Genomic DNA, 27,718 nt, shown 5'->3' on the forward strand with positions numbered 1-27,718 from the left:
ACATACCTCCTCAAACCCTAGATGCACACAATTACAATTACAATAGTATTTTATTTATCAAAAGCAGCCACAGAAAAGGAATCATTACTATATGAAATTCGGGCCACGAATAATGAAATGACTCGATAACTTTTCAGACACTTGCTTACAAAGATGCTGCTTTTACTTTTAATGCAATTCACAGCACAAATGTCTGTACTTCAGGAACCTGTAAATAGAGCATCTTCTATAGGAAGTAGAATTCACTATATCTACAGAAGATGAAGCTAGTGAGAATTACAGCATCCTTTGCCATTTGTAGTACATTTTTACCTTTTTTTTTTTTAGAGCCGTAATAAGCAATCTCATTCCTGATTCTGATTTGCAATCATAGCATCCATAACAAATGTGCATGGCACACAGTAGAATCCCATTGGTTTACACCCCTGCACAAACCACAACCCTCCAGCTTTCAATCAGGCAAAGGCCTCTTTGCCCAAGTGCACATTAGCTGCTGGCTCAGGAGGGCCTATGGCATGGCCGCCTCCCCAGCGGCAGGCGCACCGCAGCAAGGCGCTCATTAAGCTATTGGGTTTCATTCCAGTAACCGTTCAAATACATTCTTCATTGTACCATAAAGTATGCTTGTTTCATGCTAGAACTTTGATTTTCCTCCTCCCCCTTCCTCTCCACCCTCGTTACCCCCACCTCCATACTCCCATTTTGGTATTTTTTCCCATGCTAACACACTCACAAAAATTCAGCTAATTCTCAATGGGTCTCTTGGTCATTAGTGCAAATTAGTGAGGTTTTGCTGAATATGGTCAGACTTGATTTGCCAAGTTCTTTTCCCGTTAAGGTTTTAAGCCCATGTGTATTTCAAGGGAAATCTAATTTGTAGGTTTCGGATTCATTTACACTCAGCTCACAAACGTGGTTCTGTGAGGGCCTCCATAGCTGGTGTACAAGAAGCCACAGGGGCTGGTTTCTCTTCCTTTTAACAAGTTCTTGTTAGGATGTTTGCTTTGAAGTAGGTATTTGGGCCATGCTGGAAGCAAACAGAACTAAACCCCAGGAAAATGTAAAGTAAGATTTAAAAACCAAGTTCAAAAAACTTTTTTCTTGCTCCAATAATTATAGCTTACAAAAAAAAAATCCCTCTAAGGATGGAACCATCCATTTAGTGTTTTAAAGATGATGTCACCACTGGCCAGCCTGGAAGGGGCTGTGTCACACAGTGCTTCTGCTAGGTGACAAGGTGAGCACATGTTCTTCTTTGCTTGGGCTCTGCCATGGATCTGGGCTGCTGAGCAGGAGGACCACCCACACTGTCCTGCCACCCCTGCCAGGGCTCTGCTCCTGGGGTTCCTGGAGTCATTTGTGTCCACAGGTGGTCCCATCCCTACTGGCTCCTGCCAGCTCCCCTCTTTGGAGTCCCTTTGCTCCGTGTGTTGTTGGACTCAACACAGCAAGTCCTTCTTACATTCTCAGCCCCAATGGGAGGCCGCCTGGTCCTGTGTGCAGTCACAAACAGGCCCTCTGTTGCAGGCTTTGGTACCTGTGCTTTCAAACTGGTCATTTCCTCAGGTTCTGTGTATTCCTCTGGCTCTCATTTGTCACTTGTCTCCTTTGTCACTCTGAATAAAAGGCGGCAAAGGCTACAAATGCTCACTCGGCCCATCCTAGTGTGTATCTTGCGGGAGTGGGGAGTGCTGCTGGGATCTTCTGCCCACAGGTACAGCGTGAGCAGTGTTTCAGTGGTGAGCACCAGCTCTTGTTCAGACAGTCTGAGGAAGCAACTCTCAACACCGTGAGAGGCTGCTGTACCTTTCACCTTCACTAACAGCTTCCTGGGAAGGCAAACACTCTGTCATCCCACGAGGGGAGCACTGGCACCAAAATAGCTATCTTTGCCAGTTATTTTCTGCAGAGGTAACCCCCTTTAGTGCCCAGGTTTCCACTTCTATGGACTTTTGGAAAATGTCCATGGATATGGCTCAGTGTGGTGACTGAGGCAGTGGAGAATGCTAAGCAGTGAGCTGAGCTAGAAACCACCAACAAAGGAGCCAGTGGAACCAGCCAGATGTTCTATTGCACTTGCTTTGAGAAATGGACAAATTTTCTGGGATTAGCAGGAGTGGACTGTGGGCAAAGACTCTTATTATGCTCAGAAAATTTGTGTATCCATCTGTCTGTCCCTCCTTCCCTCCCTCTTCTGTCTAAATGCAGACATTTCTAAAGCAGCTGTTGTACACATAAATGACAAGGCCTGTTTCCACCTTGAGAGCACACTGCTGCAGTCCACGGAAGAAACATCCCCTCAGAGCCACTGGTCAGGGAAGCCCCACACGCACTATTACCTATCAAACCTTCACAAGGCGTCAGTCGTATGACAGGACCTCACGTGCGAGAGATGGGAAGTGCTTCTTTTCTATCCATCCCGCTTTCAAATGTATACAGCAACGGTAGGAAGCCAAGTGCAGCAGGAAGGTATGCATGGCACCCTAATGTCTACAGCCAGTCTCTGGCCTCACGTTTCACTCTTACTGCCGGCTTTGCTCTTTTTAATGAATTACTTTAATCTAGTTAACAATGCGCGTTCAACAAATAATGGAGCTCCTGTTAGTAGGACCGTGTCGCCTGCACCCAGCACACAGACAATTCAATCAGTAGGCACAAAGGCTGAAGCAAGAGTTTCAGTCCTGACCAGAGAGACTTTCCCCACAGTGGCACACTCAAGATTTGTGCATCGCATCACAAGGTGATTTCACTTTGGAGGAAAGAAAATTCAGCTATTGAACTCTAGTTAATAAAATGCAGATATAAATATTGCTGTCTGAAATGCATGTAATGGGACAGTGTATTCCTTAATAAAACAAGAAGAAATCCAAATATCGTAGCAGTTCTTTCTGGTTTATGCCTATGGATTGTGTTTAGATCAGATTTAACTGCGTGTAAAGTCACCAAGATTTCTTTATTCATTATAATATGCTGATCACTAAGCAGTATAAGTTTTTGAAAATATTACTTTAATCACTATATAATCTCCTAGCGTATGGCTGCACCATATTTCCTCTTTATGGGAATGAAGACTATTTCCAGAGCTGGATGATTGTAATAGCATGTTGTAACATTCTTCAATGAAAAGTGCTTACTTTCACTTATTTCTGTACAAAGTGTGTGTGTGTGTGTATGTGTGTATGTGTGTGTACCCAAAAACTATATGGTAGAAAGAGAAACTTGACTTCTGCAAGTTGTCATCTGACTTCCCCATGTACATATGCATGTGTGAGCCTGTGTGTGCGCACACACACATACACTAAGTAAGTTAAAAATTAAAGAAAAATATTTTAGTAGCAATATTTATAATAGCAAATGGCAAAAGCAACCCATAGGTCAACCATGGAGGAAGGGATAACTAAAATACAGTGTATAGATACAATGGGGTATTGTTCAGCTTTATAGAAGAATAAAATCTTAATGCCCTACATACAATACAGGTGAATGTTGAAAACAACGCTGGCTGAAAAGTGCCAGATGAAGGATGCTGTACATCATGTTATCCCACATTGGGGAGATGCTGAGAATAGGCAAATTCATTGAAGAAGAAGGGAGAAGAGAGGTTACCAGGGGCTGGGAAAGAAAGGGGAGTCACCGTTTAAAGGGCATAGAGCTCCTGCTCAGCATAATGATGTCTGAAAGTCAACTGGTGACCGTTGTGCACTGTGACTTTATGAAATGCAACGGAATTGTGCGGTTAAAGGAGGCTTCAGTGATAAGCTTTATGTGAATCTTCCCTGTCATAGAGAAAGGAGAGAAACGATGGGTGACAAAGGATGGCCAGACTTACAGCAAACATGCTAGGTAAGCTGAGAGCTGTGAACAGGTTGTGAGTGGTCACAGTAAGCTTCTATCACACTGCTGTGTGAGGGAGTGGAAACACGCAGCTGCCTGCAGAGTTCAGAAGACAGCGTCAGGGTCTCAGATGCCCTGGAGTTCCAGGTGGTTGTAAACTGTCCACTGTGGGTGCTGGGAACTGAACTCACGTCCATTGCAAAAGTGGTATATGCTCTTAATCACAGAGCCATCTCTCTGGGCCCCATCTATTATCTATTTTTATGTTATAAAATATCTTTAATAAAATGTTGGAGAAGTGTGATAAGAATGCTATTTTGACTTCTAATTTAAAACATGAATTTGTTGATACTGTACTTTGCTTTGGGTTTACAGTTCATGAAATTTTAATTATTTCTTCTGCCTAAACCCCAACAGGAGGTTGCTGAGTGCAAAGCTCTGGAGGAAGAGAAGTTCTGGAGGAAAGCACCTGTGGTAACTAAGGTAACCCTCATTGTGACCATATTTGGACATGGAGCTCAAGGGCTCTAACTTGACAGGCATGGTAGCTATAAAATAGAAATCCCTACACACACACACACACACACACACACACACACACACACACACACACACACACGAGAGGCAGGGAGACAGGCCACTGCAGACCCAGTGAGAAACGGTTGGGTCAGCTGCAGCTCAGCTCACTGACTTGGCATCTTGATTTCAGACTTCCCAGCCTCTAGAACCATGAGAACGGAAGGTGCAGCCATCACATGCGTGGCCATGGTATATTATTAGGGCGAGCGGAACAGTTAATACAGTGTGCGATTCACACACCTAGGGGGATGCAGCCGGGCTACAGACAACACTGAAATCAGCTCTGAGTGAGGAGATGGCCTGCTGGAGCCACAAGGCTCAGCAATCAAGCTGTCAACCTCTCTTCGCACATGAGCAGGTCGCTGCGCACAGAGGTCATGTGAGTGGTCTGAGCTCCTTCAGAAAGTCTTGTGGCAGAGACAAGGGCCACAGCCCAGGCCTCCTGAGCTCTGTATTTCTCACCACACTGTACTTGATCAAGTATTAGCAGCCAACATTTTAATTTCCTTTCCCTTTCTAAGAGCTCTTCAGAAGTTCAGCTCCATTTTTCTGGATATGTTATTTTTTCTCTATACATATTTTTAAAGCGCAAGTCAATTTATCCACATAGGAAAAATATTAAGGAGAAATATTTTGAGTAAGTACAAAATGTACTTAAGATACAACAGGAGAAGTGTAGAACCCCAAAATGGAACACAGATTTAGGTAAATGTTGGCTCAATTATTCATTTTATAGCAGAGGCCTATGTGCCCAAAGACACTGGTGCTCATGTAGGTGACTTGATTTCTAATAGCTGCCTATTTATAACATACAAAGGCACTCTAGAAAAATAATTAAAATGCATTTTCTTTCCAAATTAATCATTTATAGTCTAATTTAGCAAAGCATTACATCTTTATAATATTCAAAATGTCAATTTTGATAAAACATTCTTATAAATAGACCAAGAAAACTAGATTAATAAGCATGTGTGCTTTATAAGGCAATAAAATATTATATTTTCATAACACTTAAAATAATATTAAGTATAAAAATTGAACAATATTTTGTTTTACATAGTTCTCACAGAAATTTTTATTTCACTTTTCCATTAGGTAAAGCTAATGGGCACGAAGATAAACACTGTTAATGATGGCGGCACTGTGGAAGCATGCCAAGGATAGCCAGAGCGCTAGTGACCTACGATTAGCATGCAAACATGTCTCTGTAATATTTCTTAAATGCTCTCCCTCAATTAGATTCACAGGATGTTATCACCGGATGGGGGCTCCACAAAGAACCTCACTCTATCATTTCTCTGTGTTATATTTCTGTCAGTGACGGGTGTTTAAGCTAGATGGTTAAGCACAGAATTGGTAGATGATTAGCAATGCCAGGTGTCCTCATCCTGCTGCTTTTGGATGTGGCAGGACAGCACAGCAGAGTACGGTCAAATAGTCCAACAACTGTGTTGGCATCATGACTCCCCTGGAGCGCAGAAGAGAGAAGAGGACAGAAACTTCGCCAGAGCACAGGCTTTCAGTGAGTAAGACCCGAGGGCCCAGGCCCTGGCAGTTTCCACCACCTTCCAATAGTGCCAAATTGAGACTTCTGAGGGGCATTCCAGATCTAACCGATAGAGGAAAGGGCCTTTCAGGTCATACGACCCAAACTATAACTACACAGAAGAGCATCTAAGACTCAGTGAAGTGCAGACATCCAACCAGGTCTTCTAGTCCTGACTCCAATAGAAAATGCAGTAGCACCTCTGTGCTGATTTGCTTTTCGCTAAGTGATTTCATGCATGACCATGTATGAGTGTGCATGTGTGAAATTCATCTCAGATAAAAAGGTGGGAAGACATTTGCATTTCCCCCATTTAAACAGGAGAGTAGGGCACTGAAAGTATTGCCGAGATTGTAGGCAGAGTAGCAGAAAAGATGGCTCCGGCCAGCTGTGTGGGTCCCAAGTGAGAGAATGAGGACACTGTAGGATCATCTCATGTGTGAATTACAAATGAGGGCCCGAGGACACTGTGCGACCCTCTTACTGCGCACATCTCCTTAGGCCAGGAGGCCAGAGCACCTTATACACACAATTTCATTTAGCGCTAATTTCACCATTGAGTACATGGTTTAAAATGCCATTAGTTTGAAAATCGGAGACAGGCTAAGCCTGAGGCTCAGGGGAGGCAGACTTCCTGGAGTCAAGACTGAGAAGCCGAGCTGTGATGATTCACCCCCAGGTCTGACTAAGGAACTAGCTGAAGCCAAGCAGATTAGGCCGAGAGCCTGGCCAGACAAGGGAACTGCAAGCCTCCTCTCTATGGCGAGCACACGTACTCAGTAGCTCTGGGAAGAGCTGGGTTTAACCTCAACTCTTTCAGCAGAGTCTCAGGTTTATTTGTCAAAGTGGATTAAAAGGAAAAAAAAAATGTCTGCATTGCCCTACAGTACATTAGTCATCCTACAGAAATGCAATGTTAGAAAAATGTTCACCGAAAACTGAGTGTGAACAAAAACTAAACTATGCCTAGGACTCTATGGCTGTGGTTCCTTGTTGAAGAGAAATTTCTTCTAAATTTAACGGTTAGTATAATGATAAAATCTGATGACCAATATCTGTAGCCATGGTGAAAGGATGAAGCTGCAGGCAGCACTAGGTTTTCCGGGGTTGCTCTTGTATATGTTGGGGCAAAATCATGAAATTCTATCATAAAGACCAATATGTCAACCCTGTGGTTCCCTTTACATAATTCCCCATGTCCCAGAAACCTTGGTTCTATCTTCGGCATCCAGCAGTAAGAAGTTACCCCCTGGACACTGCTTGTGGTGAGCACCATGACCCATGCCCTCAAGGAACCTGGTGTGGCTCATTTTCAACCCCCACACTAGTTGGACTCTGTTAGGCTTTTCTGTTGGCTCCCAGCTCCATCTTTATGGAGCTGTCTTCTGTCACCCTTGCCCTTGGCAGACTGCCCATCCCATCTTACTTTCCTGGATTGCTTCCTTTGGGATAAGCCTGCTTCTACCCAATGGGGACACTTCATCAGTTCCTGGGCTGAACTAAGGCCGGAAGACAAGGCCCAGAACTAACCTGTCAGCCATGTAATCGAGCCACCTTAGGGGGAATTGCCCACCTTAAGGAACACACGGCTACACATTATGGCGAACTCCATGCCAGAACTGCCCAGCCAAGGTGGTCCCAAGGTCTTGGCTCCCAGAAATCACAAGACAGTAGACAACCACTCTATGTTAATAGACTAAGTTACGGGGTAACTTACTACAGATGAAATCAACACAATACAATGCTATGTGCAAGGCTTACAGCAGCCAACCACAAGGCCTTGCGACACTGACTGTGACTCTCCTACAATTAGCCAGCTACCAAGCTTTATAGTCCAGACTACCGCTAAGGTCAGAAATGACAAAGGGCACAGTCACATCACTGTACTCTGATTTGCTGACCTTTTGCTGGACTGGCATTATTATTTTGGGAGGTGACGTGTTTCAAGATGATCACATACACAATACAGTGACTGTTGTTTGTAAAATGCTGACGTCACTGGCCTGCAAAATCCATCGTTTGCTTAAAAAGTAATGCATATGTATTGATATTTTCTCAACAAAGTTATGAAAAAGAAACACGCCTACTTTTGAAGGTAAGTTAGACGCTGTGCTATGAGGAACTGGGGAGGGTGGTGCTCTAAAACAAGGCAAATTTGACAGAGCACCAAGAAAACAAATGTCTTTGCCAAAATCCATTTCAGGGACTTTCTAAAGAAGGGAATCTTAATAATTTTCCATATGTGCAAAGGGCTTATTTTCAACCAGCACAAAAATACAGCAAGATTTTTAGAAAGATCTTTTTTTTTTCTCAAAAAGCTATGTACCGAGCGCTGGATCTCAGTTACACACAGAAGAGAAGCAGTCCAGATGGATTCATGGAGCTTGTCTGCTTGCCAAAAGTTTGCTATTTCACACTGGTATATGAGGAAAGTATTTAAGAAGGCTGCCAACTGTGCAGTCCTGCTTCCTAAATTAGACCCATTCCATGAAAAAGGAGCCTTCCGTTTACACCTCACAGAGTCTTCACTGCAGGCCAGTGCCGAGTCTAGCTCTGTGGACAAGGCTGGGGAAGGGTCAGTTTACATGGCTTCTAATGAATTGGGTATGCAAGACTTCAGGACAGCGGAGGAGAGTCACAGGAACCATCATGGCTCTTGGTGACAGAGCTGACCTTTGGCTCAGCCTTCTGTGGTCTGATACTTTCTTTAAAACAATAAAAGAGAGATTGAAGTGTGTGTGTGTTGTGTGTCACCTGTGGATGCCTGTGGAGGCTGGGAGAGGGTGTGGATCCCATGGGAATTATGGGTAATAATGAGCTGCAACCTGAACCTGGGTCCTCTGGAAGACCTGGAATTGTTAGGAAACTGCTAAGCCATCTCTCTGATCTGTTTAGGAATTCTGAAGTATAGTAATGAGAATATTAAATTATAAGCCTCCCCCTCATTTCTGAACATCCATCTGTCTAGTCACATTACCAAAAGCAATGTCTGAGTCATGGCGACCCCATTAAAATCCTCATGATATTTTTATATAACAGAAAACCAAAAAATGCAAACCCAAACCAATCCTAAAGTGCATCAGAAACACAAATGGTTCTAAAACAGCCAAATCATTCCTGAGCCGAAGCAACACAAGCCTTATGGTGCTGGCACAATAGACTTCCAGCCCACAGAAAGAAATGGTGGACTAAGAAATAAACTCATACAACAATGGTTACTTGATTCTTGGCAAAGGTATCAAACACATTGTGAAAACAAAACAAAACAAAACAAAACAAAAAAACATTTCTTTAGCAAACAAGGCTGGGAAAACTGAATAGTAAAACTGATTTTAAAAACAAACAAATAAATAAACAAACAATCTGGATAGCAGGACTAGATACCAACCTCCCACTTTCCACAAAAAACAAACAAACAAACAAACAAAACAAAAAACAAAAAAACCCCCCAAAAAACAAAAAACAAACAAACAAACAAAAAAACCTCAAGCTGGATCAAACACCTTAGTGTAAGACCTGAAACTTTGAAACTACTAGAGTAAACCACAAAGAAACACTGCAGGATATAGACATTGGCAAGGATTTCTGGAAGTTTCTCTATAGCTCAGGAGAAGGGAGAGGACTGACAAGTGAGAGCGCATAACTTAAAAAAAAAATCACACAATAAAGGTAGCAACCAGAGTGAAGACTCAGCAGATTGGGGAGGAAACCTTTGCCAGGATATCAATATTCAAACTATAGGAAGAACTAAATAATTAAAAAAAATAACAGTTAAATGGGCAAGCAAATTAGACAGTCCCTAAGGGAAGACATACACATGGCCGATAAATATAAGGAGAATGTTCAACATCCTTAACCATTAGGAAATGCAAACCGCTCACCCAGTCAGGATGATTACCATACAGAAAGCAGCCAACAACAAATGACGGGAAGGAAGTAGGGGAAACAGAATCCTGTGTGTATGCATGTGTGCGCGCACATGTGTGTGTATGTGCGCGTGTGCGTGTGTGTGCATATGTGTGTGTGAGTGTGCGTGTGTGCCTTCCTAAGGATTTAATCCCTGGCATCATGCATGTTATGTAAGCATTCTACCACAGACCTCCATTTCAGAATTGTTTATTGCTTACAATTTGTATTTTGAAATTAATAATCATTGTTTTCATTTTCTAACTAACCTTAGATGACAAAACAGAAACTTTTCAAACACTGTTACTCAGATTCATTTCATAGAGTTTAAGTAAAATTTCCAGAAACAACAACAACAAAATTCCTTGCACCCCAAATAATTCACCAAAATTGGCTTTCTGTCAGCAGTGTACTGTGATTTATAACGACTGGGAGCTGGTCTCTGCATACACAGGCGTTCATACTATTGTGAACCTTCTCCTTCACAGTTAGGTAAATACTTTAATTTCCTTGTTCAAGTTATTTTTTAAATTTTTATTTAGCAAAGACATTTTTTCCTAAGCTAAGAAAGTGCTTCTTTCTTCTGTAAGTGAAACAGCCAAGCAGAGAGATAACTGTGGTGAGCTTCTTGTTTGGTTGTGTTGTAAGCTATTGTTAACATTATTGGTTAGCTTTCGCTAACATTGCTTACACCAACTATTGTCAGTGTAATTCAAAATTGATTTTGTTCCCCCGGAAGATCATGGTTTATTGTTTATCCGAGAATCGACTGCTGTTGTTAACTCTTCCACTCTGTTTTCCAGCTCCTCAGAGCTTTCCAGCTCCTCAGAACTTTCCAGCTCCTCAGAATTAGACCAAATCATTTAAGCTGATTTCAGTTAACATTCTCACACTAGCAATTTGACTGGTTGCAAAGTTACATTTGTTCTTTCTTTGGGCAGGCACAGAGAACAAGATAAATAATTTTCAGATTATTCCAAAGACTGTAATCATTACTGGCAAAGTCGTGACCTTCTTCAGAGTAACAAATTCAAAAGTCTGCAATGCTCTGAAGAAACGCATAAAATACAGTATAAAATTTATGACAAAACTATGGCACATTTAGCATTTCTTTTCTTAGCTGTACTGATGATGGCTTTGTCTTTGTGATTTTTTAAGTTTGTAACTAAAGCTGATGTTTTAATTTTCATTTTTGAAAGTTTGAGAGGACATTTTAGTTTTACAAAGATTTATCTTATGTTTATGCTTGCCTGCTTGCATGTATGTATAGCATGTGTAGGCCTGGTCCCTGTGTAGGTCAGAAGTGTGTTGGAGTTATAGACAGCTGTGAGTTGTGTGGTTTCTGATACTCTGATGCTCTGAGGGCTGAGCCACCTCTCTAGCTTCTGGGATATTCCATTATTGTTTTAAATACATGCCCTTGCGGCTCTAATGGTGAATGCCTTGCTAGCTGCCAGCAACGACTTGCTATACTTTACCATACTTTATATATAGTATGAACTTTTGCTGCTTTGTAGCCACTATGTGTAACTCTAGTGGATACTGTTCAGATGTGAGTGTATCTGGAAACCAGAGTAGGAGTACAAAGCTAAAACCCAGCTCGGCACCACACACTCCTAAGCTGTGCCCAGCTACACTGCAGTGTCTACCACTCTGGGGCACGCCAACCTACAGACCTCCAGGACATGCAGAAACAGCCTTCTTTTCTCTGTGGATGGGATCTGGTATACTACTACTATCATGAAAACCGTCATTGTAACCATTTGTAATTAATTATTTTCTATTTCGGGGCAGGGTCTTGTTGTGTAGCCCAGGTTGGGCTCCAACTCAGGCTCCTCCTGCCACAGCCGCCTCTGTCCTGAGATCGTAAGGGGGCTGCAGCCCTGTGCTGCTCTACTTTCAATAATTACACTTACATTTAATAATTATATTTAAAATATCACCACAAAGTTACTGTTATTTTCGAAACCTTTTCCTCTACCCCCAACTGGACAATCTATATTGATAAAGCAATTACTCTTAGCTGCCCCATCACTGTTAACTTCTAATATATTTTCTGTTACTCTGAATTTGTCTGTGTAGGTAGGCCCACTCAGTATTTGTCCACGTGTCTGGACCATTACTCGTCCTCATATTTTCACGGTTCTTCTGCACTGAGGCTGATTTCTCTGGGCAGCAGGAAAGGCACCCACACTCCTCTACCTACCAACGAGACAGAGATCCGGGTTTCCTGCTGGTGCCTGTGGGAAGAGGCCCTCCCAAGTGCTGTCTTTATTTGCCTGTGGTGGCAGATACCATTTTGCAGCTGCCAGAGCACATAAGGGCACACTCCTTCCCACCCTGCTTCCCTTAACTGAGGTCTCACCCTCCCATGCTCATTCTTCCCCAAGGCAAGTAGAATGACAGCATCTCTGTAGATAGCTGCTTTGCTTTGGCATAAAAAGATGGATTTTCCTCCAGGGAAGAAACATGTGGACCCCCATCTTCAACCTGCAGCTCTTTGGTTCTTTAAAAACTTAAAAAAACTATATATATATTATATATATATATATATATATATATATAATATATATATATATATATATATATATATATATATATATATATATAATATATATATATTTAGCGACATGGCAAAAAATACTACAAGCTGGGAATTTTCTTAATGGGCGCAAGAGAAAAACGCCTTACTCAGACGACAGACAACTTGTGTGTGCAGGGGCCCGAGATATTTTGTAGCAGCATGTGGGGTAATTTTCCAAGAAGAGTTTGAAAACAAGATGTCTAGACTTTTCTCCTAATTGATGGCTATGCATAAAAATGTATCATAAAAATGTGTCTGAGACTGTACAGGGGCATACCACTAACAAAGGCACTTTTATCAGAAAAATAGGGCTGTGTCTATAACAGATACGTGTTAATATTAAAATAATTTTGCTAATTGGTGTTCTTTAAATTTTGTTTGTCAATTGGCTGCTTTATGGTGTTGACAGTTTTTCAAACAAGAACTTCTAAAATGGATTATGTTCAGCCCTCACCACAGCTCAGTATAGCTTCCTTCTTAATCATGACCTTAATAGTGAGTGTTAAACAGAACTCTCGTTCCCACTGTACGTTTTCAGTTTAAAACTTATGGCTTGTGAATGAAACATTACTTCATTGAGTGCATTGCAAAGAACAATATTCAAATCCCAAACTACTTTCATTTTGAATATGAAGAAGAATGTTCCCAAGAACGCTGAAGGAGCTAAGATTAGCTTTGTGTTAAAGCTAATGTCATGGAGTGTCATATGTATTCTTCACAATACCACCTGCAAAATGATAGTCTCATGAAGGAAGTTCAGAGCTTTGCTGTAAGGCCTTGGAGCCCAGTGCCTCGGTACTTGCTGCACACAAGGAGCTCTGCTCTTGCATGGGGCGAGGTGCTGAGTGAGTGCAGTGTCAGCCCCACAGGCACAGTCAGCTCCAGCTAAGACTGTAGCCTGATGGGAGGAGTTAGGCCCGCTTCCTTCACTGTGTTCAAGGTGAGCTCCCGGGGATGCTGCAGAGGGATGAGCAATGCTAGACTGTAACAGAGGGATGAGCAATGCTAGACTGTAACAGAGGGATGAGCAATGCTAGACTGTAACAAGGAGGTATCCACTCACTCTCCTGGCTGCCCTGTGGGTGTCTGTAAGCTGACCACTCACATATCTAGGCTGCGTCAGATTGGGGGCCTAAAAAGAATCGTGGAGATTAAATCGTGTTCTGCCACTGCCACCATCATTTTATAAATTTATCCATTTATTCATCTTTTATGTTAAGTTTAAATTAAGCAAAAGTAAACAAAGTGGCGTTTGCTACAGCGGGAGGCACCGTATGATTAATGCGCCTCCTCCATCTTACCGGGGGCAAGCATGAAACAGGTTTGGATCAGACTGGGAAATATAAGTATCTTGGAGTGAGTTGGTCAAAGACCAAGAAAGGATTAGAGAAAAATGGTTAAAAATCTGAGAAACAGAAAGGGCATGGGATCTGTATTGCTCCTGGACACTCAACATTACCAAGAACTCCCTGGATCCACGGCCCTGCAACTCCTCAAAGGAGAATTTCTCTCGAATGTGACTTTTAAAGGAAGTAGGGACACTCAGAAGCTGTCTTCAGATTCATGTTAAGACAGCGCCAGAATTCTCTCAGGCAGGTTAGGAAGGGCCGGCCTCTGAGGATTTGCTCACATAGCAGTACAGTATTTCTTTTTCCACCAGCGGAATGGAAAGACACCTTTCAATTCTGGATGATAGAAAAGTCCATAGGTGTCAAATGCTAGAGGCACTGGATGGCAGAGCTGTCACGACACTCAGATTTGGAGATGCATCCAAGAGTACTGTAAGGTGCTCTTGAAGCCGACTAACTTAGCCGTCTTAGTCACCAGCTTAAGCACTATCATTGGGCAATTCTGTTGGATTTTAATTGTATGAATCAGCTCATTTTCCCAGATACAGAATATATCTTAAGACTGGACACACTCTTCCAGTAGCAACAGTGAGAGCGGCAGTGGGAACTGCTTCCGGGTAAAGGGCTCTTTGCATCCCAAGTTGGAAACCTATAATTAAAGCCAGTTCACAATGCATTTTGCCGTTCAGTTTTTCCTTTTAACCTAAAGTTTCCAAGTCCTCTAAGCTCTCATTCCTGGAACAGCTTCTGGCAGTGACTTTTGGAAGCCACAGTTTCTGCAGCTTTTCATCTTTTTACCATGCCCTCTCTGCCTCTAAGCTCCGCTCCCCACATGCGGTCTGTCATGCCACCGCTGCTGGAAGCGAGACTCTGCTCAGCGTGGACATGCTTGCCCACACAAAGGCAAACATGCAGGGCAGAGAAGAAGTCCAGCACTCATGGACCTCAAGACACTCTGTACATTTCTGGCTTAGCCACCTTATCACCATTCTAAACATGCTAAAAAGACATTGAAACAGAAAACCTCTTATGTAATGACGGGCAGCTCAGCCTTCATGAGGGTCCCCTAGCAACCAGAGCGGGGCTGTCTCTGACATGGACTCGGTTGCCTGCTCTGGGATCACTTTCCCCTACCTGGGCTGCCTTGTTGGGCCTTGGGGGAAGAGGATGCACTTAGTCCTGATGTGATTTGATGTGCCAGGGTGGGCTGGTGGTGGGGGCTCCGTTTTCTGAGGAGAAGGGGAGGGGACTGGGAAGAGAGGAGGGAGGAGGTTGCAATAGGGATGTAAAGTGAATTAAAAAATAAAAGCTAGCCAATGGGTCTAGGTCTCCATCAGCTGCTCAGGTTAAGTCAGGCCCTCCCTCAGCAGCTCTCAGGCGCATACCTCTGGTGAGCACTACCTTAATAATCTCTGCTTCTGAATTGTCTTAGGATGTTGATCATCTATCTTTAAGGAATGCTTGCTGGTATTTTTTTCTACCACAGTCTCTCTACTGGGATTGTGCTGGAATATTTTAAATGTTACTAATACTTACCTATAACTTGCTAATTTTCACAAATAAAACCGAGGCTCAAGTAAGTTGGCTCAAAATACTGAAAATCCACGAAAGACAGTAGAATGTGAAGCGGTAATCTATATGAAATGGCACTAATAAATTTTTGACTTATTTAGAATAATCTCCTTGAGACTAACTTCATATAAATATATGCACACACACGAACATTACATCTATGTTAAGGACTGCAGTGCAAAGCCAGTGTGCACATCTCTGGTGCTGGTGTCCTAACAGCAGAAGGCCTCCTGGTGCTGCCTGTCTGGAGAGCACGCTGCAGGCATGCCTCACAGCCTCACCGAGCAGAGCATGGGTGCGCCACAGACATCCCCAGGATGTTAAATGACACCTGGGACTCTTTTGGGATAAATACCTCCAGGCTTGGTGGGACCGCTGCCAACCAGCTTCTTTCTGTTCTTTGCCTGCAATCGTCTGTGAACTCGGATTCTGAGGTTTGTGGAGTCAAAGTACTTTAAAATGCTTCCACTACATTTTATTCATAATCACAAATATCTTAAAATGTCCCTTTACTATCCATATAGAATGGGGGGAAAGAGCAGTTAAATGCAAAGTTTCTGAAGTGAGATATGTCAGTACACAAGACAGATTTAAAAGACTGCACTGGTGGTGCCAAGTTCTAGCATATACATTGCTTTCCCTCCCAGCCAACTCACTGTTTAGGTACGTGGACTAGAGGTGACACAGTGGGTACAGCTGGTAATCTATAACATCAATTTAGATAGCATGTTCAATAACCAGTGAACTTTTAGAAAATGGGCCTAAAGCACTGCATCATTGTGTCACACTAAGAACTGGTTCTTTACAAATGGGAAATACTTGGAACCCACCACAAAAACGCCATCTTCAGCCACCTCAAGCTACCTGCTTTGCTCCAGGGAACTCCCAGGTCAGGACAGTTGTGTGAAGCCCTCAAAGCTTGGCCTTCCTGATAAAACTGATGAAGCTGGCTTGCTTCATTCATCTATCTATCTATCTATTTATTTATTTATTGTTTTCCTTAAATGTGAAAGGCCTTGCTTTTCCTGAGGAATGAAGGACGTCTTCACATGAGATACAGCTCAAGCCACAGCCGTATTTGCAAAAGGAGGGCTCCCAGCAGCACTGGATGCCAAAGAGCCTCCCTCTATCGCTTTGGTCTTAACTTGGCACAGTGTTTCAGATGGTATTCATTTGGAATAAGGAGATCGATGACATAGCCTGTCCAATCCTCCACTGTAAGTGGCTTTACTAGGAGTGGGTATGGTCAGAAAATATAAATTCTTCTGTCTGTAGGCAACCAAAAGCATACCAACTCATCTTGGAGTAATTTAACCAATAAGATGATTTAGAGGACAGTTCAGTGGCACCATTTTTGGAAGGCAAAAGCTTAGCAGAAGGAACATAAATCAAAGGTGACTGGCAGGTAAAGGATATATGCAGCAATCAGCCAAGCCATGTGCACACTGGCACAAATTCAATAAGATCATTTATAAAATTTTTAAGGCAGAAGTACACAAAAGGGGGTCTGGTGCTAACTAAATCCACAGATAGCTTACATGCCACTGAAATAAACACTTCCAGATGCGGGTGTACAAAACCCTTTCACAGAAAGAAATGTTTTCTTTCATAAATCTGAAGGAGGGACTTTTAGCAGAAAGGGCAAGAAAAAAAAATCTAAAACTGAGGCGAAGCCTCTTAGGACTGGAAGTGCTCGCTGAGCGGCGACTCGGAGCTAATGCTGGGTTCTGCAGCAGCCTCCAGCCAGAAGCACCAAGCTAAAAAGACTGGTTAGAGTGGCATCTCACAAGTTCTAGAAAACCTGGACCCCCAGTCAGCGTTGCCATTGCTTCTCTTAGAGTTTCTGTTGGGAGGCTGGAAGTGGGAACAATGGCCTTACCCAGATAAAAGTTCTACTCAGAGCTTAGGGGAGGGCTACTGTGGAGTGCACACGCAGGAAGCTGCTGCCCACACACCTTCTACACTGAAACAACGCAAAGCCTGCTTAGATTGCAGTCATCTTCCAGGAACGCAAGGCCAGATTCATCAGTGGCTTAGAAAGTCAATTTGTTCATCATACCAGCATAATATGAGGGGCTTTAGGGCCAGGAATGAATATATCCATAAAAATAAACAGAAAGCTGGAGTGGCTTCTGTTTTTATGTCTGGTCTTTATGCATTAAGCTCTGTCCATGCTCCTCACGAGCCTCCAGGGCATCAGCTTCTGCACTGAGTCTTTAAACTCAAGTTCTCAGCAAGCTGCTGAACACCGGCTACCCCTGAGAGCACGGTGAGGCATCTGTTTGGTGGCAGCCGTGGCACCCATTACACACTTGTCATGTTTCGCTCTCTCATTAATTAAGAGTGCCGCTCCTGTCATTCTGTAGCCAAACAGACTGACCGCATTTTGTCCTCTTCATTTGCATTATCCCCACCCAAGGAGAGACTCTTCTGGCTTCTTACCACAACACTGTGCGTGGCCGCCACTTCGGCGTTTACACCAGCATTTCAGGCTACTCTTTCCCCTATTATCACCATCTGAGCTGTGTTCTCTAACAGAGTACTTCAAATCCACTCCTTGCACATGAAACGAAAATACCTTCTTGATGACATCAGCAATCTAAATTTTGCAGAGAATCCCTGAGAAGCCCAAGTCATCCTGCTTTGAATTAGAATCCTTCTGGGGCCAGAGAAGTAGCTCACTTGGCAGAGTGTGCGCCAAGCAAGGCCTTGTCTTGGATTTCATCGCTAGCATGACATACGTGGGACGTGGAGGAGCATGCCTGCAACCTCAGCACTTGACGATGGTGATGCGGGAGGACCAGAAGTTCAAACGCATCTTTGGCTACATAGGGAGTTTGTGGCCAGCCTGGGCTATATGGGACTCTGTCTTTAAAAAACAAAAACAAAAACAAAAACAACAACAAAACAAAACAAAAACCAACTTCATCACTTTTAGAGACTTTCTCTGGACTCATAAACTGACTCTCACTTCTGCCTGAACAGCCACGCTGCTTGCCTAAGTCTTACTCTTTCTCATGATGTCTGTACCTCCTGCTTTTTAAAAACTGTCACTCATTTGCCTTTGCCTGGTCAGTTTGGTTCAAATGTAAATGACCCTCCAGATGTTCCCTGGCTTGCTCAGGCAGGCTGAGCCCTTTTTCTGATTCTGAGAGACTTTGTCCACCTTTCAGTCACAGCAGCAAACAGGAACACCTGGCTTCCCCTTTTCATCAGCCACCTCAGTTCCACACATTTCTAACATGATTTGTAGCAAATACTTACTGAATCAAATAGGGAAACCAGGGCTCGGGCAGAGGATGTTAACACTGGTCCTTCTACTTGTACACTGTGTTGTTCAGTAGGAGAAGCCCCAGTGCTGTCAAGGGGACTGCTATCACACTCAGAAACCAAGCACCGCCCTTTAAAAATACATGCAATGAGCTTCAGTCTGTCAGCAAGGTGTGGCTTTGAACTGCACTAGTTTTGGTGAGTGACAAAGAGGAAACTCATAGCAGTATACAGAATGGCTTTGCCTTAATTTTTATTTTAGCCATTTGTACGCACACTGTGTAGGTGACGGACATCACTTGCCTAATCGTTAAAACTAAATGAAGTTAGCTCAGTGCAAGCAGAGGCCCATCCCACTGCCTTAGGTAACAGTTTTTGAGAGGCTCTCAATACACTCTTTGGGCTGGCTGTCTTTTCTCTTTTTCGCCTCCTCCCCTCCTCTCCTCTGACAGTAGGCCTGGATGAGGAAGGTTTGTCGGGTGCACATATGTACTTACTAAGAGCTTAGCTAATTAGGCTTGAATATGGTCACAGGTGTTTGGGGTTGGAGCAGGAATGCAGAATATGAGTCAAAGCCAGAAACAGAGCCTCTAACTTCTCCACTGGAAACCCTGAATCTGCACAAATGTTTAAATTGGAATTGACGGCAACCTGTAGGCTAGGCTGTGAACTTCTGCAGCCAGAGAGGGAACCCAAAACCCCCCTCCCTGGTACTTCAGCAGGGGCACAGGGCCCAACGATCACCTTGACTGCACCTGGGCAAATTTGGAGCCTGACACTGGGGCTCCCTCATGACCTCTGCCAACTAATCAGTCAAAATCTTTGCAGATCTTGATCCTACTCCACATGCTGGGCTCATGCCCAGAACAGCAAGTGACTCCAACCAGTAGGAAAGGCTGCCCAGGTGCCAGGAGAGACCTCACATCTGACTGACAGATGGACGCTGACTTTCTCTTCTCACAGCTTGGAGTCACACATAGGCAGCATGTGGGGTGTAAGGTTCAGTTCATGCATACACAGCCTAAGGGATTTGGTTTGAATCAAATCATAATGAAAACACCAGCCAGGGAAACAAGGCATTTAAAAAAAAACATTTTTCTTATCTTGTATATGACCTTAAATATATGTTGAGTACAATAAGAGTATCAGTTTTGGTTTTGGTAACTGTAAATTCTCATTTATAACAGTTAACTTATGTTGTAAAATTAACAGTGCAACTAACTACATCAGTAAGTTAAATAATAGTTCAATGACTCATATTTGTTGAGTAATGCATATGATACTGCATCAGAAAAATACCCTAAGTTTTCTTCTTGTAAGTTATTTTGTTGATAATTTCAGCATTCTGTGCAGTGTTCCTAGAGGCTTCCTATACACTGTGTTTGAATACTTATTACTTTTGCGCTGCCCCAAATGTTCTGCTACTGAGAACACACACACACACACATACACACACACATACACACACGCACGCACGCACGCACGCACCCCTCTAAACCAGCCCAGATACATTGGGCAAGTGATTAAATTAATGTGAGATGCTGACTACCAGCACAAAACAGAGGTCCAGAAAAAGCAATCACTGTGGCTGTCAGAGGTAAATACCAGTTTCTGATAATACCATGCACCTGAATAGTTTCTTTTTAACAAATTCCCTGGCTGCCCCAGGAAAGACAGTGCCTCAGGGACCAAATAAGGTAAGAGCTCTCTCTTTCTCCCCTTAATCTTTCTGAAGACACTAACTAAAGAGATTTATGAGAGGCCAGCTCCATTTGGCAATACAGAGTCATGCTTCTAAGAGCAGGAAAAAAAAAGTATGAACAATGAAGTCATCTAAAGAGTTCCGGCAGGGTGGAGAGTGAAGAGGACAGTTAAGTGCCAGTAACCAAAAAGCACCTGGAGGGCAGCGCATAAGTGTGAGGTTTAAATGACACCTAAAAGTCACATATAGAACTCTATAAAGAAAGGTTAATCAAATGCGAAATTCAAGGGAAAAAACTAGCCATGACTTTTCAAGATTGTTGAAATGAAGTGCTGACTGCTTCATTAATTGAGTTCGTTGTTGCTAAACACACTGGGTTACAAATGGCTGTTATAGATCCATCGCTCAAGAACCCTCTTGGTTGCTGATGGTGTGTGTGTGTGTGTGTGTGTGTGTGTGTGTGTGTGTAGGGTTTTGTAGTATTGCTTTTATAATCTCACAGCTCAGTAGGTTGTTACAAACATTCTTTAGATTGATATTCAAATGAACCTACAGAGAGTGTGAGGGCAGGCCTAGGAAAGACCTGCACAGGCTCAAGCCAGAGGAAGCCGAGTGTGGAGAGTAAGTCAACACAAAGGGCCACCCCTAACCAAAACAACTGATCCCTGCTGGGAAAGGGAACGTAGGTCTTTCCAACGGAGTGCCACGGGGTACACCAACCACACTCCCAGGAGGGCCCCATTTCCAGGAGGAGTTGGTCAGGACAAAACAGACTCCATGATTATGGTGCTTGACTTTTGTTTTGTTCATTATTGATTTTTTAAAGAATTCATTATGTCTTATTCATTTTGCTTGTTTGTTTGCTTTGGTTTTTCATATTTCTGTGTTATGCCTCTCCCCTTTTTGAGAGAGAGGGGGGTGGGCACATGAAGCAGGTGGGGAGGACCAGGGAGGAGTTTGGGGAGGGGAAAGAATATGATCAAAATATATTGTATGAAAAAAGTTGAAGAAAATTTTAGAAAGAATATACTTTAATCAGGGTCAGATCTAGCTCAAAGCAATTTTTATCTAATCAACACACAACTAATGCTATTTTAAATACTAATGATGCCATATGGAAATGCTTAATTTCAGTATATCTGGAAAACAGAACAAGTAATCCATGACCCGGGATGTTCACTCACAGCCACTATCAGAGCAGATGAGGAAATTCACAGAAAGCAAAAGCTCTGCCCCTGCCCCTGCCCCGCGGGGTAACTTCAGAAAGACTCATCTGGAAAGTCTGTTCTGTTCCCCACAGCTCTAAGGAATGTCCCAGTCTTGAAGGCTGGACACACCCACCCCATTGTGATGAGTCATGGGATCAGGTGGGACAGATTCATGATACCCCAATCCACGTTTTAAAATGCAAATCTTCTCCTTCAGCTGAGCCTAGTTTGTAGGCTATGTCTAGCAACACTGTGGCAGTCCTACCACACACACTTTCAAACGGCTGAGTGGAGCAGCCTAGCGTAACTGCCAGCAGAAGCTCCCTGAATGAAGTAGGCACTGCTGCCGTTGGTGGCGTGGGAGAGCCATGCGCTCCCCCTTGCACTAACTAGAATGTTGTTCTTTTTGAAGTTTTTTCTCACGACTTTCAGGTACTACTCGAGGATGCTCCTCACAAATCCTGTTTCCGCTCGCTGCCTTTAAAGTGCCGCAGGCCCTCTGGCGTGTGGCTGTCATCTTCTCTCTCCACCCCACCAGACATTATTTTGCTTTTATCTATGCATTTGATACTTTTATATTTTCAGCCCCTTATTAAAAATAGTTACTTCTACTTGGGTTAATTTAAAAACTGTCACTTGTAATGATTTCACATTTTGGAGTTTTGTCCTCCTTTTGGATCACTGCTTAAACTAGCCCTGTTAAAAAGGGCTACGTAGTTTCATTGTTTCTTTTTCATTATGTGACCTGAAAAATATTCATGTATTGCCTATGTGACTTTAATCAGCACTATTCAAATCATGTTCTGACTCAATAGTTAAGTGTATTTTTGGCACATGTATGAGGCCCTAGGTCTAATCTTCAACATCAGTAAAAAAATACAAGACAGATTTTAAATTAAAATGATGGTCAATGCTACAAAAAGACTTCAGAAGATGTTTCTAAATGTATCTTGCCGCCACATTAAGAATTCATGTAATTCTCAGTTACTAATGAGATGCAGAATTAAAATCCTTAGACACAAGATAAAAAAAAAGAAAACAAACCATGATATAATATAGGAGAAATCACCCCAAAACTAAAATCCAGTAAGTTGCACTAAGGTAGAAGTGTATGCATTATCTTACTTATTATTTATTCATTCATTCATCAATCAGATATTGTCATGTATATTCTGCACTGCACAGTCAATATGGAACTGTCCACAAAAGTAGGGTAAAAAAATAAGTTTTATATTCCTTGGTTATGCAAATCGATTCTGCTTTCTGAGGGTCAAACCCTATTTCTTGGAAGCACCGAAGGAGTTGGAGAAACTTCCATTAACACAAAGGTCTACGCAAGGGCTATCCGATGAGCATTCAATTAAGAACTCACACACGCACTCACTCTTAAGGCTGCTGAAATATCAAGTCTTCAACTCTCCATTAAAAACAAGCTCTGATTATAAGCTTTCAAATTATTTAAAGATGTGAAAGCCTGTCTGCAGTTGAGCCCTGTTCAAAGCCAGCACAGAAATCATTTCTTCTTCTTCCAACTCAAAGTATGTTTAGGGAAAGGACATCTGATAGAAGTGGCCGTGCCAGTCTAACCAACTCTAAATACAAAACGCTTCTAGCAACATTTGGATACATATAATTTGACAAAAAAGTTTTGTAAACTTAAGCTTTGAAAAAATAGAAACTATAAGCTCCAACAAAAAGCTTAATATGTAATTGAAAGAAAATAATATTTTGTAGAAAAAAATGCTGCCCTTCCAAAAAGAGACAAAAATGACTAACTGTTATTTCCCAAGAGGATTATGCTACTTTTATACAACACAATTACAGCTGCCACAAACTGCTTTCAACAATTCCATCGCTTCTTCATATGACCACTTGAAAATCAAGATTCTTTCAGATTATAAATATAACTTTTTATAACTCTGTTATTACGTACTGTGAATGGGGAAAGAGGGCCAATCTTGTGGCCGTAGCGTCGAATGGCTTCTCTGATGTGGCAGGGCTGGATGGCATCGCTGTGAGTCTCGACACCACAGGCCGCAGTGCTCTGGGACAGAAAAACACATAAATTGTTACTAAATCAAAAACACACAACAGAACTACAGTGTATAAAATATGAAAATAAACCTTTATAAAATGGACCATTTTCCCCTTAGGATGCACATCACTGCTGCCATATACTACATCTAAAAAGAAAGTTCCATTAACAAATCAGAGATGACTTTTCCATGACCCCGTCAGAGCAGACCCACCAAATGCAGTTTTTATGCCTCCAATATTTCACCAAAGCCTGCATGTCAGGTAGGAGAGCACAGCCACTTGTGTGCTGGCGAGAAGTGCCATGGGGGCTTGTTGAAAGACCCACAGGAAGCTCTTTTTTTAAAAAAAGCTTAAACATTTATTATTATAAATGTTTCTTGGGAGATTCTTGGGTATATTTTTGAAATGACTTGAGTCATGAATTTAAAATGAAAAATGTAAAATGGCCATATATTTGTCATGTTGCGGACTGTCACAGAAGAACATTTAATTTGATTCCTGATATTTTAGGTGTCCTTGGGATAAAGTAAAATAAAACCTTTCTATTTTATCTCATCTATGAAGGGCAGGTTTGAAATCACAAAAAGATATAAGGAGAAAGATTATGCACAATTAGAACATGAATACAAACTCAAGAAACTATGTATATATATATTTATATATAAACACATATATATTTCTGTGTGTGTATGTATCTATTTGTGTGATACAACTTTAAACAATTAAAATGCTTTATGAACTCTCAGTGTATTAAAAGGCAGTGAACTCTCCTAGTCTGGTTACAAGTTCTGCCTAGGGCCCAGCTACTGTGGATTCAGATCATAGCTTATCTGTTACCAGCTCTGTCAGCATCTGTGGGCTTCAGACATTTTTCTATCTGTAAATTAGGATAGTAATTGTAAGCAGCTTCACAGGACGGCTGTGGAAATTAAATGAATTGAAGTATACGAGGCACCCAGCGTTACAGTGACATGGTATAGTGCTATTTCTGGGATCGCCGTGTATTTGACCCAGTAGGCACCAGATGTCAGTTCACCAACTGTACTAGCACTGTTCTGGAGCCCACGCATGGCCACCCAATTAATATCATTTGTTTGTCTAAGCCTGCAATTACTGCAATGTTTCTGATAATTCTCACAAGTTTGGAATCACAGCTCCTCACAGAAAATGTAATTCTGTGGTTAGAACTTCTGCGGATGACAGTTTGAGAAGATCTTAACCAACTGAAAATGCATAGCATCTTTGATTCAGCAGTTTTACCTTAAGAATTTTCCTAATGATATATTACATGAGTACAAAATGATGTGTATAGACATGCACATGAACAGATAAAATGCTACTATTTGGATTGGTAAGTAAGTGCTTGCTAGCAGGACTGGACAGATAAAATATGATATATTCATTCAAACAAACAGAAAAGATGACAATGATTATTGGTCCCTTCTGGACTCATTCTTACAGTGTGATTCCTAAGATACATTAAATGAGTCAATAACAAGATACTGTGTAACTGCTTAGTGAAAAGAAAGACTATCAATTAATGTTTTTACTTTTAATTAATTAATAATATTAAAGTACCATTTCTCCATTTGAGCACAGACTGTCTCTGTGAGCACTCTGGGACTACAGAAACAGGGCTCTCATGCTGGCCAGAAGACAGCACGCAGAGGAAGGCTTGCTTTTTCCTAATATTCTCCCCTGAAGTTTGAAAACACACTTTTAGTCTATGTACAACTGAGTGAAACAATGAAAATTCCCACCAAAAAAGTATATCTGTTAGTCACCCAAGCTGAACCTAAAAGAAGGCTTAACACATGAAACAAACCAGCTGTCCCCCCCCCCCCCTTTTTTTTTTCTCCGAGACAAGGTCTCTCTGTGTTAGCCTTGGCTGTCCTGGAGTCACTTTGTAGACCAGGCTGGCCTCCAACTCACAGCGATCCGTCATTTTGTTTTAGCAGGAGTTGGAACAAGGCAAGCTGGAGCTCATGGAAGGCCTTTCTCTACCTCTCCTACACTCCTGTCAACCTTGACCAAGTTATCTTAACCCTCGCTGGGCAACGATACAAAAGTATGGTGTTTCTCTGAGTGCTTTCTCAATCCTCAGCCTGTGTCATTTCACTCTTGGAATATATAGGAATGAAGTGCAACCATCGGGTCCCCAGATGAGGGCAACGCCTCTCCAGTGTGTCCGTCCTGCTCTGTGACGCATGCACCTGCTTGCGTGGCTGATGCCTGTCAAGGAGGTGGCTACGTTCTCCCACTCATGGCAATGCATGTTAGTGCTGAGCTGAATTTAGATTCCAAAGAGAAAATCTTCTAGTAGAAACTCAAGAGGAAGTGAAGAAGCCGACACCAAGGTCAGCATCCTATGTGCTAAGTGAAGTCTTAAGCCCTTCCCCTGTGGCGTTCCCCTAAATTTACCATTTCCTCCTTGCAAATTGGATTTAGTTTTCATTTCTTAACTCATAGCAAAGACCAGGCTTCAGCTAAGTTCGCCAACAAATTTGGTTCTGTTTGTACAAGGTTTTGCCCCAGATCTCTAAAACTTTGCAATGGCAATCAACTAGGATGTGGGAACACTCAATAGCAGACTATATGGTCTGAATCTGTCTGTTCTTTCCAGATTTCTGTGTTGAGTTCTTAGTGTCCAAGGGCTTAGGAGGGAAGATAGCTATGAGGGTAGAGCCCCCACTCCCACTCCCATGTGAGGATAGATGACTATGCACAAAGCCATCTACCCACACTCACTAGCCAACGTGTTTGCCAGCACCTTAACTTCGGACTCTTTAGCCTTTGGAACGTGAGAAACAAATTTTTCCTGTTTGAAAGCCATATAGTTGATAGCATTTTGATGAATTATCCTAAATGGACTATGATAGAATAATAAATTAGAAATGACCTCTGCTTGCTACTTTTTAAGAAAGATTTACCTATTTTTATTTTATGTGTGTATAAGTGTTGTTGCTTGCATAGTCTGTGCATTATAAGCATGCAGTGCTGGCAGGGGCCAGAAGGGGGTGGCAGATCCCCTGGAACTGGAGTTAACAGAGGGCTGTTAGCTGCCATGTGTTGCTGGCATGTTTAAACCTGGTTCTCTGCAAGACTGGCCTGTAGTCTTAAGCACTGAGCCATCTCAAACCCTTTTGATGGCTATTTGTTCATACGGAAACAAGAGACACTAGATCATGCTATCCCAAAATTAAAAAAAAAAAATGAAGTTAACTTTACCTTTAGAAAAATTAAAAGCACACATTTTTGTGAAAATGCCATTTAATTTTCCATTCTGCCAAGTTCATGCTCACCAGCCATTATTAGTGACTGCCAGCATTAACATGAATGGAGTTACCATGTGCACTTCTGCATCTTCTTGGTCTGCCCATTGAGTGAATTCAAAGAGAGATTTACAAGTTAGAGTTTATATTCCTAGTAATTTTTTCCTCATCTCCACAAATATCTTATATCAACATCCAGTTCCCTACAAGGTGCTTAGAATCTGTTCAAATTAGAGATTTATCTAATGTTTCTAGCTACTTTCTAATCTCCTTCAAAGTTGTTCAGGAAACATTAACACTAAAGGTATTTGTTTTCAGTTACCAGGAATTGTGTATATACCGCCAACACATGAAGAATGTTAGATTTATTTATCAGTTCATTTTTCCATTCTCACCATCCATACTTTTTAGGTATTGTTTATATTTTCAAAAGTGAAGTCAACATATTTTGACAAAATATAGCGTACTGTTGCTACACAGCATTAGCAGAGGTGTCTGTGGGCTCAACACTGTGGCTTTCCATCCTTCAGTGATGTGGTAAAGCCCACAGGTCAGGCTCTCTTCCTCTCAGCTGCGTTCATACTCCACCTGTGTGTTTTTTTCATGTCATGTTTCTTCATCCAGGGACGGATGCCAAACACTGGATGCTCAAGCATCAGGGGGAGTTGTCCACGTTCCTGAGCTGACCCTCGCCCCTCTGTTGCTCTTGTTAGTTACTACGGAACAAAATCCCTTAGCAGTTTGAACTCTCAACTGTGGTAGATGGAAGTCATTATTACATGGAACTTCTGTGGATCCTGGATCTCTACAGGTATCTATGCCTGTTCTGAGTTTTCCTCTAAGATGGAAAAAAAAAATC

General features: G+C 42.2%; 1 protein-coding gene across 4 annotated transcripts in view; it reads right to left on the minus strand.

The window, feature by feature from the left end:
* SUPT3H (SPT3 homolog, SAGA and STAGA complex component) overlaps positions 1-27,718 on the minus strand; it is a 327,848-nt gene that overhangs the window by 33,292 nt on the left and 266,838 nt on the right. For all 4 annotated transcript variants that reach the window (XM_084754841.1, XM_084754843.1, XM_084754844.1 and 1 more), the window contains one exon: positions 23,484-23,594. In XM_084754841.1, coding sequence (XP_084610967.1) covers positions 23,484-23,594 — 111 coding nt within the window. The remainder of the gene's footprint in view (positions 1-23,483; positions 23,595-27,718) is intronic.

Source organism: Acomys minous (assembly GCF_964271855.1).
Source record: "Acomys minous genome assembly, chromosome: 13".
NCBI classification, from domain to species: Eukaryota; Metazoa; Chordata; class Mammalia; order Rodentia; family Muridae; genus Acomys; species Acomys minous.